The following is a 19,933-nucleotide window of genomic DNA, read 5'->3' as shown; positions in this document are numbered from 1 at the left end:
TTCCCATTCATTTGCCTGCAAACTTAATGGTTTAATTTTCTTTACAGCTAGAGAAAACTGAAGAGTGTGCTGGATAGTTTTCAACTTGACACAAGCTAAAGTCATTTGAGAAGAGGGAAGTTCATTTTAAAAAATGCTTCCATAAGATCAGGCTGTGAGGTATTTTCTTAATTAGTTTGTTGATGGGGGAGAGCTCAGACCATTGTGGGTGGGGCTATCCCTGGGCTGGTGGTCCAGGTTCTATAAGAAAGCAAGCTGTGCAAACCAAGGGAAGCAAGCCAGTAAGTATTCCTTCATGGCCTCTGAATCAGCTCCAGGTTCCGGCCCTGTGTTAGTTCCTGTCCTGACTTCCTTCTATGATGAGCAGTGATGTGGAAGTGTAAGCTGAACAAACCCTTTCCTCACAAGTTCCTTTTATTCATGTTTTTTGATCACAGCAACAATAATCCTAACTAAGAGTGAGGTAACCCAAACCCAGAAAGATAAACCTCATTTTCTCTCTCATCAGAGCTTCTAACTCCAAATCTTCATGTGTGAGTGTATATAGCCTGGAAACCAGGAAAATCAAAAGGGACCATACCTGAGGTAGGGCCCTGGTAGATCCTTAGAGAGGGGAAGAGCAGGGTACAAGTCATTTGATCAAAGAAATGGGAAAAAGGAGGGGGGTCCCTAATTAGGGAGAGAGAAGAGATATAGATACAGAAGGAGGAGGAAGACGGTAACATAACAGTAAGGATGTCTGAAAAATATACAAGAAACCATACTATTAAGAAAAAGAAAAACATGTACATCTGTGTATAAATATTCACAATTTTTTAAAATAAAATCTTCTGGGATAATAATGCTTCATCCAAAGAGCCAAAGACCACATAACAACAACAACAACAACAACAACAACAACAACAAGAAACACAGAGCATCAAGGCATGAAAAGCCCTCTTTTGAGTTTTTGGTCAGGGTTGTACAACAGACTTACAAAATTAATAGACTAGTCCTACGAAGAAGGCCTACTGCTAAAGCGACCATGCACTTCAGGAAAAGGGCTCAGAGACCCAGAGGCTAAAACTGACTCGAATGCTCCTTCCCTTGCAGACTAGCTTCCATGAGACCAGAAGCATCGTGCAAGATTCCAAAGGAAGGGACCAACCAGCACTACTCAGCTGTGATGCCTATGAACCACACCAAGGACCACCATGGCACAATAATCTTAAGGGTGCAGTGGTGGCATGCATACCTCCATGGTAACCAACATCTGTCTAATTGGATTCAAGACTGGCTCAACCAGAGGGAAAATGTCTGGTCCTGGAGAACCTACAACCAGTACTTTACTAAACCTGCACAATCCCTACCCACACTCTAAGTATTTGTCCTCATCTGGCCTCATGGGTATGCTCACCCTTCAACAAGGAAACTGCTTTTTGGCATAGATGAGGACCATTACAGAACACAGCAACCAAAGAAAATGCAGCATTGTAGAGCTCAGTCCCAATGAATATATGATCCACACACAGTAACACCCACAGCTCAGGGAAACGTGGAAGAGGCAGAGAGAGGTTAAGAGCCAGAAGACCAGATCTGGAGAGTTTGCTATGCCTTCTAGAAATGTTGGAAGCTACATCCCACAGGGTCTCACCAACATGGCTGCCTAAACATGATCTGACCAAGGACAACCACTGACATGCTGAAGTGGTTGAGGGAAAGACTAGGAGGTCTCAACCCTGCACAAAGAAACTCCAGGCAACTAAGGAATGCTGAGAAGGAGAGAAAGCATCTTCCCCAGAGAAGAGCACACCGACTGATTATCCAATACCCAATGGTCAGCCCTGCACACATACATACAAGTAACCTTACACTGAGCGGGTTGTATTTAGAAACATATTATGTAAATGCACATACATAAATGTGTGTAGCAACAGTAAGTGCAAAACAAGGCCATGAATTTGAAAATGGAGCAAGCAGGGCTCGATGGGAGGGTTTAGAGGGAGGAAAAAGAAAGAAGAAATTATTATAAATTTCAAATATAAAAGAAAAAACATAAATGTATACCAGGATTAAGTCCGTTCAGAAACAAAAGACCACTTTCTGCATCACTTGGTATTGAACATTCCCATGGAAGAGCATGAGGCTGGAACCTCACCCCTCACCATGTATAAAAAAGGATTCAACATTAATCCAACACTCACATGGAGTAGCCAAGCTGGAAGTCTTTTTAGCAAAAAACAGAGGAAGTTGTCATGACCTTAGTTCCAGCAAAGATTTATTTGGCACGAAGTAAATGTAAATAAGAAGAAAGGGAAATAAATTGAGATTCATCAAAATGAAGCTGAAAAAAAAAAACCAGCCAAAAACCTTCTATGAAACAAATTATGCCATACAGAAGTGAAAAAGATGGGCATGGTGGCACAGGCCTGAAATCCCAGGTTTTCAACACAGAGCAGGAGAATGAAGGGTCAAAGGTCATCTTTGGCACCATAGCAAGCTTGAGCCCAGGTATTTGTAATTTTTTTTTAAAGCGAATATGCAACCAACTGAAAGAGAGAAATATTTCAAAATCACGTTTTTGTTAAGATATGGCATCTAGTCTGAATAAAGAATTCTTGTAACCCAGTTGTGGTTTTTAAAGGCTATTTAAAAGCAGGCAAAAAGTTTGATTACGTATTTTTCAAGAGCAATATACAAATGATTCCTAAACACACAAAGTCATTGAACATCATTCATTTTTAGAGAAATGCACATGTAAGTCACAATGAAATCATCCTTTGTACTTGCTAGAATGGTTACAATTCAAAGCTGTGAGGTTTGGAGAGGGACCTGGTAAAACTGGAGCCCTCCAAATGACTGATAAGAATGGAAAATTTCAGTTGAAAAGCAGTTTAGCCAATGTTCAGGTGGTTAAACATAATGTCTCCATCAGGCCCAGCAACTCAGCCTGTGGGTGCATCACCAGAAGTGAAAACATTCATCCACACAAGACAGAATGGGAACGTTAGAGTGTCAACCCACAAATGCCGGTGGTAAGCACAACACCAACACTCACTGATGGTGAGTGCACACACAGCATGTCAAAAAGCCATGCAGTGCGCTCCTGCAACACACCAAAGCACAACAACGTGGCTCAGTCAAGCACACAGACCATGTACAGACCCAGTTTTATGAAATTTGTCCAAACAGGCTACTCTACAGAGACCAAGTAGATTAGCAGTTACCCCGAGCCTAGGAGTAACAGGGTGTGGGGTTACTCCTAGGCATGAGAAATGGGTCCTGGTTTCTTTTTGGGGTGAGGTGACAGGAAAATGTTCTAAAATAGAACCAGTGAGACAACCCAGTGGGTAGAGGAGCTTACCGCCATGGCACATCTGACAACTGGAGTTTGATCCTGAAGACAAACATCATGGAAGGAGGGAACCAACTTCTGCAGGTTGTCCTCTGACCTCCATGTGAATAAATACCATGGAGTATGCACATGCCTCCAGTCTCACATTCTCAAATTCATTCTCTCTGTCTCTGTCTCTCTGTCTCTCTGTCTCTCTGTCTCTCTCTCTCTCTCTCTCCTTTGTTTTTAACATGTTCTAAATGTATAGCATTGATAGCTAACAGGTCTATGAACAAAGTAAACATGACTCAATCATATACTCCCACTGTGTGAATTATAGGGTATATGAAACATGTATATGAATAAATCTATTAAATCTATTATTACATAAATATCTTGTTCAGCCATCCAGAGATTAAAACTTCTGTTTCATTTTGTGCCTGCTAATTGTCAGACACCAATTTCACCCAACCTGGAGCTCCGAGTGCTGGCTCCAGCTTGCTCCTGCTGCCCATCCTGGATCACTGACTCCAATACTGCACATGCACAAAGTAGTAGCAATAGACAGTAGCAGCAGTTACAGACAAAGCCAATGTCCTCTTAAGAAGTGACATGAGGACAAGAAAGAATAAGGAACGTGTTTGAAAAAGAAGCATTTGTCCAATTTCTGGTCAGTGTTTCATTTTCTCCTTCTATTATCCAGCCATCACTTAAAATATGTGAACTCAGACAGCAGAGGCTGTTCTTCCCATAACAATGGAGGCCAGTTTCCTAGAATAGGAGGACTCCGTGGAAGATCAAGAATCCTGAAGAGGAAAAACTATAAAGGAGAGCGAGGTGACTCTGGCCCCATTCATGACGTCACTGCCCATGTGGCAACCACGTTCCTTCTTACCACAGCCTCAGCAGCTGTCATGAGATGGATGTCGGCTTGGCCTGCAAACTCAAGGCTGGAGTGGGCTGTAGAACAAAGAGGAAATGCGAAAAAGCATCCCTGCTCTAATGATGCAGGAATCCGTAGTGGAGACAGGAGTCATCAGTACTCAGACAAAAGATCAGTGTATGCAGGAAAAGAGATGCAGGCAGGGAGAACCTGTCAGGGAGAGAGGCTGTCAGCAGGAGCTTTCATGGAGACAGGCTCTCAGGAAAGAAAAGGTTTTCTGGGGTAGGGTTTTCCTCAGGTGGTGGGGGAGCTCTCAGGGGACTGGGCATAGGGTCTCAGGTGAGAACAGACTGTCAGGTAGGGAAAGGCTGTCAGGTGGGAGAGGCTGTCCGATTGGGAGTAGCTGTCAGGTGGGGAGAGGCTTCCAGGTGGGGAGAAGCTTTCAGGAAGGGAGAGGCTGTCAAGTGGGGAGAGGCTGTCATGTAGGAAGAAGCTGTCAGGTGGGGAGAGGCTTCAGGTGGGGAGAGGCTGTCAGGTGGGGAGAGGCTTCAGGTGGGGAGAGGCTTCCAGGTGGGGAGAGGCTGTAAAGTAGGAGAAGCCCCTGGCAACATAAACCAAGAAGAAAGAGAAGAATTCTCTAGAAAAAGCACTGCCTCTGTTTTTCAATATTAACTTGCTGAGCTTGAGACAAGACCTATCAAGTGGATCTTAGGACAGTTTTGACAGAGGAAGAGGCTCAGCAAACTAAATATAACAGCTTTTTCTTTCCACCAGCATATTTCCTTCTTTTATGCTTTATCAAAGGATAGAACTTCCCTTTGCTGGAGTGGCAGAGCTCAAGACAAGAATCAAAGACAAGAATTCAAAGGTCCATTTGGCAAGGAAATATTTATAAAGCTGTTCTTCCCTGCTCATATGTATCCCCCTCCCTTCCAATCCTCTCCCAATCCACTTCCAGGCCCTTATACATGCACGAACTCGAGCTTACTAAGGAAATCCCAGCTGATCCAAAGCAACGACAGCGAAGACTTTACTAACTCCTGAACACCATGGAGCCCAGGGCTTGGTACCAGCCTTAGCTTCACTGCCTTTGGTCCACAGATGAAACACTGGCAGAATCACGCCCTTGTATCCTTCCCATGAATCATCTGGTCCCCCAGAGTCTTAGGTTTCAACAAACCCACAGGGCTAGCCGTGCCATTAGTGGTATGCAATCCTACATCAGCAAGGATGCCCCAAGTCTGACTTCCCATAGAACCTTTCTTTTCCATCTCTACATCTCTAAGTTGCCTTCTCAGAAGGACTGAATTATGGAAGAAGCCATCTTTCTTCAATATGTCCTGAATGTGTACTTGCATGGAATGACCTCCCACAAGGCTTGTCCCCTAGACTCCATGGTCCTAGGCAAAACAGCTGTGACCAGTGCAGACCATCCCAGCATCTTGAAGACAGATATTCTTGTAGCTCTTCATGAGAGAGGGAAGAAAGAACCCTCTCCTCATGAGGACTTATACAGCCCTGTGCTGGTGAGTGTAAACCACATCAAACTCTGTCCCCGTGTCCCCTCTCCAGGGTCTTCTCTGGCACACCCATCTTAGGGTAACCTTACATTGTCCAATCAGTCCTGTGAATATCAGCTTCCCTAGGATTTCCTTCCCACTTAAAGACTGTGAGTATGAGTCAAAGGACCTTCCAGAAACCTAAGAAATTCAGTCTTTTTTCTTTAATACTTAAAAGTGTGCCAGAGACTTGGGCTGTTTCCTAGTGAAGGGCCTCATTTATGCTAATTTGAACTATGACCATAGCCTCACGTGGAGATTCTCACCTGACCATTACAGTGCTGTCTTCTCTGAACCATTGTAGCATGAAAGCACTCAAATACCTTCAACTGCGTTACCTTTAAAGTCCTTCAGCCCAGACCCTGGACTGAACTCTGTTAGTCAGCTCTTTACTGCTGTGACAAAATGCTTGAGATAATGAACTTAGGCGGGAAAGATTTGGGCCCATGTTTGAGCTCCAGGTCACTTAGCCTTCTGTGCTGGCTGTGCTACGGGAGCACGCAGTGAGAGCAGGTGATGCGGAGGGTTGCATACCGCATGGCATCTGAGAAGCAAAGACCACAGGGTGGGGCCAGCATCCAGAATGTCCCCTCCATGGCCATGCCCCATTGACCTCACGTCCTTCCACTAGGCCCCACCTCCTAAAGATGCCACCGCCTCCTAATGGTGCCACAAGCGGGTGACCAAGCCTTTTTTCTTTTTTAAAAGACACAGGGGCCTTGAAGACATTTAAGATCCAAACTCTGACAGACTGCTTGCAATGGGTTGTTAATATGACAGGACCAAGGGGAAAACACAGCTTTCCTGTGTCTTAGGTTTGAAAAGCATTAAATGGGTCATGGATTTGCTCATTGGGGCCTTCTTCACAGGTTTCCAGAGGCAGTGCATGCCCAGTGTTTACAAAGAGTCAGAACACAGCGACCACCGGGGTGAACACCCTCACTGGGAACCAACCAGGCTCCAACAACACACTGGGTTGCACTGTCCCTGGTCACTCCTGGACTGGCCCTCTAGCAGACTGAACCACAGGGCAGGCAAAGATTATATCACTTGTACTAATGAAACATAGTTTCTCAATAAATAGATGACTCTTCCCTAGAGCCTACCTGTTCAACCACACTGAAATAAAACCATTTAAAAATAATAATAATTAATAATAATAATAGTAATCTCAAGTGCTTCACAGACAAGACAGAGCAGAAGGCCAATGCGGGGTTTAAGACTATGCTTCTCCGTGATCTAAATAAATGCGTGTGATACTTGGATTGGGAAATCTTTAGCTTGAGATACACTGAGACAGAGTATAGAGATGTCAGGGACCAAGCTGTGGACTCATACTGAAGATCAGGATAGTGGCTTTCAAATCAAGGACATACTAAATGCAAACAATCAAAGGAAAACCTGGCTTGTTTCTTTACCTTTTCAAATGGTGAATATTTGGAACTGATGACTTATTATTAATGAGGGTCCTAATGCACTTCACTGTGTGCTATATCCACAGTTGCCTGGATTAAATCTAACTACAGTTCTGTAGGATAGACATTCATCCTAATCACCACTGGCGTGTATTAACAAGGCATATCAAGACACTGCCTTACCCTAGCTAAAGTGTCTACATCCATAAAGACAACAAACAGAGCCAGGAGAGGTGGCTAACTGTCTGTGATCCCTGTTCTTGGGAGAGGAGGCAGGACAGTCATAGCAAGTCTGAGGCCAGCCTGGGCTCCATTAGGAGCTGCAGAGCTGCAGACTACAGAGTAAGACCCTGTTTCAACCACACAAAATTGAATTATAAAGAAGAAGTTGGTGAAAAAGTGGAGAAAGAGAAATACTGAAATTGTTAATAGAAATGTAAGTTAGAACACTCATTATGGAAAGTGGTAGGAGATTCTTTTTTTTTTTTTAAAGATAGAAACAGAACTCCTAAATGATCCAAAGGGGCATACGTAATATTAGTCATGCCTGCACTCACACATTTATAATAGCTATCTGCAGTAGCTATCACAGTCCATCAACAGATGGGTGGATTAAAAGAGGATTATTAACCATCCTCTAAAAAGAGAAAGGATTAAATCCAGTTGTTTGTAGCCTAGTGTAGACCCTGAGTCTGTCAAGAGAAGAGAAACGAACCAAGAGCAGAAAGGCAAGAGACTACAGACTGGAGACTTGGCAGAGCAGGGAGGACTAGAGAGACAAGATCCCGGGTACTAAAATACAGAAGCACAGTAGGGCAGCTCCAAGTGATATCTCAAATAACTAAAATCAAAACATCAGAATTGTCTCAAGATAGGGCAGTGACCCACATGTAAACTCCAACTATTCCAAGCTCACCGGCACACACGAAATGTATCAGATGCATAAGTAATACTCTCAACTAAAAATAAATTAATAACGCAATCATTCCTAAATTCTCTCTTCAAAATGATTCTACCCCCTTACATCAATCCCCAGACTTGGTAATTCAATATCTTGATGCAGAGCATGAGGGTTTAGAAGCATTAGACTTGAAGGCACACACATGTTCATGTTTTAGATAGAAGCCTTTAATATCTTACTATTGATATCTTCTATTTCAAGAAAATTAATTAAATGTGTGTTCATCATGATTTTCTTAAAAGAAAACAAAGCAGTAAGGTTCAAGTATCTCTAAAAAAGGGGGGGAGAATATTGTGATAACAAAGGATTCTCTGATTTCTAAAATCCTAATATCCTCAGATACCACCCACCCATTCAAACAAACGAAAGTAAAGAAGAATGCACAAAAGACCGACAGACAGATGTAGCCTGGCGCTTGTATGTTTGCACAGGGATTATCTCCCAACCGGTTCACTTTGGTCTCAGTGACTGGTGCAGTCAAGTGGTGAGAGACATCAGTAGGAACAGTTGCTTCAAATGAGAACAAATGCTTTCTGTATTTCTCAGATGACCCAGGTGTCAAGAATTTGAGCGACAAGTGTGAGGAGAGGCTGTCTGTCTGTCTGTCTTCCCCTCTCTCTCATTTGTATGCCTGTCAGGGAACAAACCACAGGAGATTCAACCCTGGAACCCTGGAAGAGTTCCGCCAACTGATCAAACAGGAAGCAACAGAAACCCAGGCACTCAGCAGACATGCTACCCTGCTGCTGCAGGAGCACAGTAATGCAGCCAGGACTTTATGACAGCTGGAAGACTCAAGCCCCACACAGGCTCTCCAAATGTAGCAACTTTAGTCAGCTCCATCATCTACCTCAGCAATCGTGGAAAACTGTGGCCTAGATGTGGCAAGCTGAAAACTGAGCATGGAGAATTTAGGCTAGACGTCCGTGGCTTCTTTCATCCAGCTGTCTACTGTTTTGAGTTCATTACAATGAAGTGGTCCTCGGGGTACTTGGAAGAGTCAGAAAAGGGGGCACGTCAATAATTCAAGGCACAGAACAAGAGGCAACACGTCAGATGTACATGCAGGAAAATGGAAAAACATAATTTTCTTTGGGACCAATTAATGTAAGAACTGCTTACATTCTCTCAATCACAGAGGTGTCAGCATTGTGAGGGAAAAAGCTTTTGCCCACCCCCGCCCCCAGTAATGAAAGTTAATGTGATACTTTTCCTATATTGATGAAATCACATTCTGAACATCTTCTCTTGGAGTTCAAACATCATCACCAAGCACAACTTGGGGCATCAATATTCAAGACACATTCCACATGTTTAATTAAGCTCTGCTTGGTTTTGTTTTTGTTTTTACTTTAGTCTCTCATTTGTTTTTCTAGTAGGAAAAAACCTAAATATTGTGAGCTTCTACTTCAGCGTTTGGGACCATGTTTGGCCTGGAGTCACTCTGTTTCATTTGGCAAGACGCATTGTCAGGAATGACAGGCAGCAATGAATTAATCAGTCACAAACACAGGAAGTGGGGAAATGGAAAAGCTTGGAGAGCCGTGCCTCTGTTCGCCCTTGTGGCTCCACTCCGTGGTTCCTAACGTGGACAGCAGCAAAGCCAGTGCTGGGAGCAGATACTGCTGACATTTCTAGACTACCCAACCCGGGAAAGGGCTTCTGTGTGGGGTCTGTGGTGTGAGAGTCAACTGAGGAGCCTCCTGCCCTGTACACCAGGCTTCTGACCAACACAGGAAGGAAACCAATGGAAGTTTCCTAAGCAAGCAGGCAGAGTCTCCTCCCAGGCTGCTTCCCTAGCGTCGCTGCACATCGCCAAGGGTCAGGCTGACTCGAGTGTCCATGGCCTCTTGCTGTTCACCTCAGTATCTGCCCCATGTTTCCACTGAGAGCTTCTCCAATTCATCTTACAGTGTCTATATTTCTGTCAGCTGTGTGATAGATAGCTTTGCCAGGTTCAACAAATAAGCAACCAAGGTGACATTCTAGTCTTCTAGTTTTCCTCTGAGTTAAATACAGTGACAGTGTGTAACTTTTCTGGTAGGGCACAGCTCACTGTATGGATAAAGCACTGGGTTCAAGGTTCACACACACACACACACACACACACCACACACATTGGAAGGGAATTAAAATCCATAATAATCAAGTTGATCTTGTCGAGTGTTGGTATTTCACAGAAATTATTTAACACGAAAGCAATCGTTTATAAGCAAGTCATCTTCAACCTCAAAAATTAATTTTTATTTTTCAGAATCAGAAACAATTACTTAGAAATCATTTCCCTTTCCTAGTTTGGATTAATAGGGCAAAGATGAGAGATATTCAGGTACTTAACATGGCTTAAATGAGTTATGTTTGTAGAGACCAGGAGATGCGATCAGTATGGATTTTCACTCTGGAAATACACTGATAAAATATACATGGAAAATATTTTCAAAATTCTCAGATTTCAGAAATTGTTTTTATTCAAGAAACATAACATCTGAGAACACTCATCTTCAGAAAAGTATCAAATTAGCAAGGATGAAAAAAAGTGCCTTAATAATGAAAATAACACTGTGTCAGAGCTAAACTGGAAAAAAAGACAAGTTATACATTCTGCCTCAATTGTATGTAATCAACAAATCTGAAAATATGCTAAGCCACAGTGCAAACAGTCTAGAGGAAGGTGTGCACCTGGACAAGTTAATAATGCTCCATGTATTAAGATGTCAACCAGGAAGCTGGCTTACAGCTGGACATGCACACTCTGAGAAATCACATCATGAAAGAAACTAAAGTTTTATTTTTGCAAGTGTATGATTGGATCCCTACCAACATGGAGGCCAATGAAAACACAATTGGCGATAGCATTCTAATTACCTCGGCCGAGCTCTGTTTTAACATAATTCTGCGTGTCACTTGAAGGTTGAAGGATACCACACACAAGATGCCCAGGGTTCTGAATTCCCCACTATCAAGTGTGAGTCATTAACACAAAAAGCTAAATGGAGGAAGAGACCAAACTAGAAGCCATTTCTAAGAAATCAAAGTTAGGGCAGACGGGCAAGGTTCTGGAAGCAGGCAGAGCGAGTGACAGGCTTGAGTCCAGAGCATGCTAGAAGACTGAGCCAGCAGTGCGAACGCTCTGAAGTGCTCAAAGCTGGAACCTGGGCACTGGGGCTCAGGACAGCGGTGGCAGGTGTTGATTTTCTGTTTTTGTTTTTTTTAGCTTATTGTCACTTTATTTTTGTGTGGTGATGGGTCAAGCATACATACATACATATATACATATGTGTGTGTATACACATATATTGTTTGGCACCCATACATATATATTGGCATGCATTATATGTATAGATGCATATATGTGTATATGCATATATGTGTATATATACATATATATACAAAATTATATGTATAGATGCATTATATGTATAGATGCATATATGTGTGTGTATATATATATATATAAACCATACGTAAATATATAGCTATACAATATAGCCAAGTCTGTTCCAGCGTGGACATAGCGGCTGGCGTCTCTCTTACTACAGATCACTTTACCTTCTTGGGCAAAGGGCACACATTTTTGCTACACATTTTACAGGTTTTTTTACCCTTGGAATCATTATCATGTAATGGAATTTCTCAAGTGCTTTCCCTAAAATTATAGCCATAAAAATCTTCACAGTGCTGTTCATAATAATGAAACACCATTCAGCCTGGTTTTTTTTTTTTTTTTGTATTGAACCCAGGGCCTCAAATATGCTAGGCAAGTACTGTGCATTACCACTGCGTTCCAGCTGTCTCATTAGCCTCCAACAAATGTGTTTTATATTATTACTTCACATAGAAACTTCATGCACTTTCAAATTTGCACCTGTGGATCACACTCCCCCCACCCCCATCCCATATCCCCATCCCCCACCTCCCCCATCCCCAATCTCCCACCCCTGGTGCAAGAAAACATATTTCACAGGCAGAGTCTAGACTATAGTGCCAACTCTGGGTGAGGTGACAGCTGGTGGCGCTGTGGTTGCTGCTTTCATTTTACTCGCTTCTATTTTCTGATTTCTCTTTCTACAAGAAATATAAATATTTCTTAGCTAGGAAAGTAACCCTCCAAAGTCTTTTAACATATCCAGCGCACCCTCTGTCCTGCCTCAGTTCTGTGGCTCCACACCAGGTTTTACGAGTTTGCTTTTAAATCTACTATGAGAGACAGAAGTCTAAACACATCCAAGAGTACAGATGATGACCTCGGCTACCCTTACCATGCACAGCCAGTGTAGACTCCGCCATGGGCGACATCTCCGCTTCATCTCCTCCCCAGACACTTAAAGCCATAAATCACACTTGCTAAGGAGGCGCTGCTGAGGGGCCACCATCGTCACCTGCACTTGTAGGGGTCTGTGGAGAGGCCATTGCTGACTTCCTCACATGGGACACACTGATGAGCCTTTCATGACTCTCTTCCTGATGAGGCAGCCACTTAACGTTTCTGAATGCTCTCGGGAGGTCGAAAGTCTGCTCACCCCCACTAGACTGTGCTATGAAATTTATTTCCATTTTGACAAGAACAAAGAGCTTCAAAGCCAAAAGGGGGGAAGAGAAAACAGAGAAGCCATTCTTGCACACATTGAGAGTGGGCTCCACATTCATTCTCCCTCTGGAGAGAGACAACCCCTCTGTGACTACAGGGAAAGGCCCTAAACGAGGCAAACCGTTAGTGAAACTGTGAGTACTGAGAGCATTATGCCGGTGCGAGCGAAGTCACAGGCAGGCCAGCGAGACAGGCCACGGATGAAGTCAGATCAACCCCCACACCAGCTTTTCCCTTTGTGTCTCAGGGCACGTGCAAGATGATTTAGCCATTCATTTACCCCTTTGTAAATGAACAAATGAAAACAAACAGAAAAACAAAGATAATGCTTGTCAAGAACTAACAGGTGAAAGACTTGAACTTCTGACCTCGATTTCCTAATTTGTATATGTACCTTAGTCTTAGTCAGAAGTCTAACCACACCCAAGAATACAAATGATGACCTCTGCCACCCTTACCACAAACATCCAGAGTGGACTCCACCATGCGATGTGTTTAGACTTCTGTCGCCAAAGGTTCCTAGCTTGTGTATGATCCCATTTCTACTGATATCAGCAAAAGGCCCTCACAGTGGGGTGGAAAGTGGAGCCTCCAAGAAGGGAGGCAGTGTTTCTCAAGTCCTGCGGGCACCCGAGAGTAGAGCAGAGGCAAGGCAGAGGTAATGTGCTCAGTACTACCGAGACATTTTGAGTTTAAAGTGCTCAAAGAATGCAGGGGTGAAAAAGTTTGGGACACCAGTGTGTCTGTCCATGGCCTGTTGGGCGTGGAGTGGGGATAGCATGTGCAAGGTGACCAGGAAGCTGTCGGTCTTGGTCCTGACTGTTCCTCCCGATCCCTCAGTGGCTGGTAAAGTTCCCAGGTTCAGGTTCGCTTGCTCTGGGAAATGGCCTAGAAACCATTTTTTGTTTGTTTGTTTGTTTGATTACTTGACCTATATTTTGTTCTCTTTATTTCAGTGATATTTAATTTTTATTAGGTAAATTCTTTCATTTGCACATTTACTTTATTGTGATAAAGAAATTAACAGAACATAAAATTTACCCTTTGAAGGCTGGAGAGATGCCGTTATAGTTAAGATGCTTGCTTCTCCTCCAGAGGACCTGAGTTTGGTTCCCAGTACCCACAACTGAGTGTCTTACAAATGCCTGTAACTCCAGCTCCAGTTCCATGAGATAAGATGCCCTTGGCAGGTACACACACACACACACACACACACACACCAAGTAAAAACAAATCTTTCAAACAACACTTTAAAGAATAAGCATATAATGTCACTTAGCATAATCACAACATACCCATCCTCAGCACGAGGCTCCAGAACATTTCAGCATCTTCGAAAGAAGAGCCTGAACCCACGAAGCAGTTGCCTCCTTCCTCCCCCCCCCCTTTGCCTAGCTGCTTAGCTTTGTGGGTTTGTCCACGCTGGATATCTCCCAGGGACAGAATGCTGCCACATGCCATCTCTGTTGTGGCTGGCCTCCTTAGCACCCACAGCTTTGACGTTTGGCACACTGCGGGCACGTACCATTGACTCATTTCTTTCCACGGCTGGATACTATTGTACAGATAGACCTCACTTGGCTTATCCACTTGTGAACTGAGGTGTCTATACATTTTGGCTGTGGTGAACAACGCTGCTATAAATCCATATATATAAGTATTTGTTTAGGATCTGTTTTTAATTCTTTGTGTCTACGCAGCATCGTCTGGCACACTTAGGTCGCAGCCCCACCCCCACCCCAGCTTTGTAAGGGTCTCTGAATGGTTCTTTGTGAAGCTGGTGCTGAGCGGGGGAGAGGAGGGGAGGCACATAAGGAGAAGACATAGACAAGGGTACTATGATGGGCCATGTGTCCAAAGCTCAGGAAAACATCTAGAGGCTTCCAGAAATACACCAGGCACAGTAGGATATGTGGGGAGATGACAGAGGGCCACAGCAATAGAAAAAAATCCCCTCAAGGGGGAACCAACAGGGGCGCCAAGATGGCTCACCTGCTTGCTGCACAAGCGTTGCAACCCGAGAGCACAGTCTCCAGAACCCAGCTAAAGGTGGGAGAGGGCGGACTCGATGGATCTATCATTTAACCTTCACAGGTGCACTGTGGCATGCGCGACCCCATCTCTCTCCCCACTCTCACACACAATAATAACAATAATAAATGAGCTTTTAAGAAGGAGAAACTATGCACTGGTTAGTCTTTGTGATCTTGACACAAATTAGAGTCACCAGGAAAGAGAGCCCCTCAGAGGAGGAATTGCCTCCGATGGACCTGTGGGCAAGTCCATGGGGGTGTTTTCTTCATTAATAATTGATGTGGAAGGACCCAATCGTCTGTGGGCATCATAATCCTGAGCAGGTGAACCTGGGTTATATAAAAAAATTAGCAAGCTCTGAAACACCATTCTTCTTCCATGGTCTCTGCTTCTGTTCCTGCCTCAAGTTCCTGCTTTGACTTCCCTTGATGCTCACCTATGACCTGTAAGCCAAGGAAACCCTTTTCTCCACCCAGGCTGCTTTTGGTCAGTGTTTTGTCAAAGCAACAGGAAAGTCAAATAAGAGAAACAAACCATTGACAACAAATGCTGAAAGGAACTAGGAGTCAAATGAGAAAGAACTTGCCAGCTGCTTATGACGAATGGAAATGTGCTGCATCTCAGCCTCACTGAGGGCGTAAGGCAGATGCAAAGAATTAATACTAATGCTCTGAAACCCTGTCCCAGAAGAGCAGGGCCACCGATCTTTATCACACAACACCTAGAATGTGCAATGCAAATATCAAACTCACAACTGAAGTTGGGTTTTGGGAGGAAGTTTATAAGGCAACAAACAACACAAACCTAGTAAACTGACTGGCCCCTATCCTGCAGACTACAACTTTTAACTGCACTTAAAATACTGAAGCACAGTAAACTGTAATCAGCAAAATTGGGTATAATTCCATCAAAATAGATAAGAAACTTCCAGGGTAAGAAATTACACAAGTAAAGGATCATTTGTTCACTATACCTAAGTAGTATGGAGCGGGTGTCTGAGCGGATGTCAGTTGGGGCAGGCACACTCAAATGCCTGGGACACAGAAGATCTTAGACTGAGATTGGGGTTTTGCTCTGTTCTACAAGCTGGTTTATAATCCTCCTGTCTCAGTTTTCTGAGTAGCTGAGAATACGGGTGAATTCTGTGTACCTGACTGGAGGGTGTCTTTATGGGGTTCCTGGAATACAGAGAGATTTTCAGTGTAGAGAGGGTAGAGATGAGATCTTTGGGGATGCCTGGGCTCACTGGGGACCCTAGGGAGTGGGTGGCCCACTATTTCCCTTTTTATTACTTAAGTCTGTCTTAGTTTGAAGGACCTCTTATATAATAAGATTTTAATTCTTATGCAACATTCAACCATCTACAAATCCATTTTGGAAAACAAAACCTTTTTCTTCTCTATTTGGAAAACAAAACCTCTTTTCTTCTCTATTCTCTATTTAAAGAGTAACTCAAAATGATTGTATTTTCAATATGGAAAGTGAGAATTAAGGCCAACTTTATGTGTAATATCACATGAAATTTGGCTTACATTTCTAAACACAGGTGATGCACCTGAGTGCTTTGTTTATAAAACATGCCTTCAGTTTTTGTTGTTTTTAGATCAGAGTGGGAGATTAGTCAAGAACTGTCTGTGATCACGGAAGTGGGGAACCACCTGGGGTCTTCCTTCTAATGAACACTTCTATGTAGTTGATGGTCAGTGTTATTTAACTTGAAATTGGCTCTCAGTGCCTACTGCAGTTCAATATCTCTGTTGTGTTATCCTAAGGTTTGAACCTATGTGACTCACAAAGCCAGGCGAAGGCAGTCAGTCTGAGGGAGAGGAAGAAACGTTTTTTCTTTAGCATTAAGCAGCTGGCTAGGAAGGAGTCTATTCCTGCAGTCTCTAGGCCTGCCTGGTTGACCACTGGAAACCCAGATGGACACATTTTGATTGTCCCATGAAAGCCTCTATGAGAAGTTAGCATCCTAGCTTTGAGTTGCAGTTTAAAGGCTGGTCCATGGGACGTCCTGCTGTCCCTGGTTCTACTGTTGGCTTCAGCCACTAACAAGCTGGGAACTGTCCCTTGGCGAACAATGCAGGTGGCAGGCAGAAGTGACCGGCCAGGACTCGAGGATCAGGTAAAACAATAATGGTGTTCAGCACTGAAGAACATACACAGATCAAACCCCACCCACTTAGCAATTCAGCAGCTTAGACGCAACAAGAAACTATAGTAAACAGGATTCCCAGCATGCCTTTCACCCTTCTGGCTGCCACAGTCCCTTTGCCTATTGTGACCTTTTATCTTCCTAGTGGATTATTTTCATAATTCTGACTTTCAAAATCTCTATCAGAGGGGACTTCCATGTTACATACAGTCAACAGAATGTTAGCATCAAGTCTTCCCAGACTCCATAAAGAACCAATGAAGGCTTTTGGTTGAATGGCGTAATGGTTAATTCTAATTGTTAATTTGACTAGATCAAGAAGCACTTATTGCTATAATTAAGCACACCATTGGGCATGTCTTCCAAGGTGTTTTCAGAGAGATTTACTAGGAGAGAAGACCTGTGCTAAACGTGCACACTGCCATCCCGTGGAGTGGCAAGAAACCAAAGCATCAGAGCTACTTGCTGCTTTGAGCAAAAATCTAGGAACCAACAGCTGAAAATACATTCATGTTTTTGGTTTAGCTTTTTCTATTTTTAACATAGAATTTGAAACCTAGGATTTCTGTTTATCGTCCTCTACCAAAGCCCACAGCACAGACACATCAAGATCACTGACTGGGCACAACCTGTGAATTCTCACCTGCAGCAGATGACGGCTTTGCAGGAGAGCGCCAGGTCCAGGAAACTTCTGCGGACTTCAAAGGAGAGTGCGTACTTCAAGGTGTGGCCGTCAATGATGAGGGCCACATCGTTCTCTTTGCCCAGCAAATTTCCAAGATCTGTGCAGTGCTGAGTGATGGCCGCCCTTGTTGCCTGGAAAAGTGAAAGAGGATGGTGTTTGTGGGCTTCACACAGAAAAGATGAACTTAAAGTTTCTTGAAATGATAACATGGAACATGGAAACACTCTTGGTATTGTCATTGGCATGCCCTCTTTGGCTGTTTGATGGTAACATCCTCAGAGTGAGACCCCTTTGTTATTCACAATGATTCGATCTGGCTGAAGTGTACCGTCTAGTGAAATGAAACTCTTCTCCAAAGGGGTTGTCATTCTCATTACACATATACACATACACATAAGTGTGTGTGTGTGTGTGTGTGTGTGTGTGTGTATATATGTGTGTGTGTGTGTGTGTGTGTGTGTATATATGTGTGTGTGTGTGTGTATGTATATACATATATATATATATAGCCATTGTATATGCACATATTATATACATATTCATGTATATATGTTATATACATATATGTACACACAGATACACACGTACACATATGCACATACATATATTCTTTTAATGCTCTTAGAAAAGGGACTCCCTCCCGGCTGGAGAGATAACTCAGCAGTTAAGAGCACTGACTGCCCTTCCAAAGGTCCTGAGTTCAATTCCCAGCAATCACATGGTGGCTAACAACCATCTGTAATGGGGTCTGGTGCCCTCTTCTGGTGTGTCTGAAGAGAGCAATAGTGGTATACTCATATGAATAAAATAAATAAATAAATATTAAAAAAATAACAAAAAAAAGAAAGAAAATAAAAGAGACCTCTGCAAAAGCACAAATGCTTTTGGGGGAGGAAGCACTATCGGGACTTACATGACAAACACCAACATTTCTCAGTTTGCACAAGAGAAAACTTTAAACAGCCCAGTAGGGATGTGATATAAAACTGTATGTGTATATGAAGATAAACTTCCATATCTACTGAGTGTTTCAGATTATCCTATTGCCTCCATGTATCATGGAGATAAGGAGTGAGCTGGTCCTTCTCACACAGGAAGAAACTATCTAATCCAAATAAACTGCCCATAACGAGCAAGCCACTGCCACCAGCCTAAGCAAACACTGTGGGGTGTCTATTGTTACAGGCAAAGCATAGGAGTCATTCCCATAATTAATAAAAGATGTTCTTATGTAGAGGAATGTATGGGCTCAAATAGAAGAATGTACCTTTCAGATCATTAAAAATGAAGCTTATTTTTATTCAGAAAACACAAAAAATACACTGAAATTATTCTTTCTGGACAATAGATCTTTTTGTCTATGAAGTTACATTTTCATGTGATTTACCTTATGATAATCTAAATGATGGTTTTGAAGTGGTGAGTTTAACTGACAGGCATTGTTCTTGCCCTAGTTCCACTGAAGCTTACTGCTGCTGACGGTGAGAGACGGCTTCTGCTCTCTCTCTGCCCAGTTTTCATTCTCACTAAGATTCTTAAGGACACGTGCTCTGGAACCTCACACGATGGCTGGACATCTTAGTTTTTATAAAAATCAATATAATTTAGTTTGCTCTAGCCCTAACTCCATACTTACCATCTCCTCTTTGGCAGTGTGCATTTATTCCATGTATAAAATGGGGCTTAGAACACTTCCCTACATCTTTGTTATGAACAAGTGAGCTGACCTGAATAAGAAACTGAGCGCAGGTTCAGTGCTCAGTTTACACTCAGGGAAGCTTTCGTCATGAGGAGCGGCTTATATTGTGGAAAATGCACGAGAGTGAATGGACGCCACCAGTGAGCAGGCTTTGCCAGTGTAACGAGGGCTGAATAACAGAACAGAGTAATGCCCTGCAGGCAAAGTTACACTGATTGCCATTAAAAACGAAAACATTCTGCATGGCATCCTTAGCACTATCATTCTGAGTTGCAAACAAGCACCTTAGAAGCACCTCTATCCATCTAGAGAAACATCTTGGCCTTTAGCAATTGGGTGGACAGAAGGAAAAGAGCTTTCCCATGTCGCCAAGACAGGGCAGTTCTGCCAGGGATCTACTCGTGCAGGACAGGAAACCCTCCTGAGACCACAACACTGAAGGCACACGGTCCTGTTGCTACCTCAGACCATAGTCTACCTCAGTGCCTTCCACCCCAGTGGGTGCCACTGGCATGCATTGACACGAAAAGGAAAAAGCTGATGAATTAAGTTCCATGAGACACAGTGGTCATAGTTTTCATAAGAGGTCATAGCATAGAGTCATCATGGAGCATGGGATTGGGGAGGGCAGCTTTCCTGTT

General features: G+C 43.2%; 1 protein-coding gene across 1 annotated transcript in view; it reads right to left on the bottom strand.

Annotated features, from left to right (window-relative positions):
• Atp8a2 (ATPase phospholipid transporting 8A2) overlaps positions 1 to 19,933 on the bottom strand; it is a 427,564-nt gene that overhangs the window by 251,844 nt on the left and 155,787 nt on the right. The window contains exon 24 of the mRNA XM_052190506.1: positions 17,552 to 17,724. Coding sequence (XP_052046466.1) covers positions 17,552 to 17,724 — 173 coding nt within the window. The remainder of the gene's footprint in view (positions 1 to 17,551; positions 17,725 to 19,933) is intronic.

Source organism: Apodemus sylvaticus, chromosome 8, assembly GCF_947179515.1.
Source record: "Apodemus sylvaticus chromosome 8, mApoSyl1.1, whole genome shotgun sequence".
In the NCBI taxonomy this organism is placed as follows: domain Eukaryota; kingdom Metazoa; phylum Chordata; class Mammalia; order Rodentia; family Muridae; genus Apodemus; species Apodemus sylvaticus.
The sequence above is the reverse complement of the archived record's forward strand: the minus strand, read 5'-3'. Positions and strand labels throughout refer to the sequence as shown.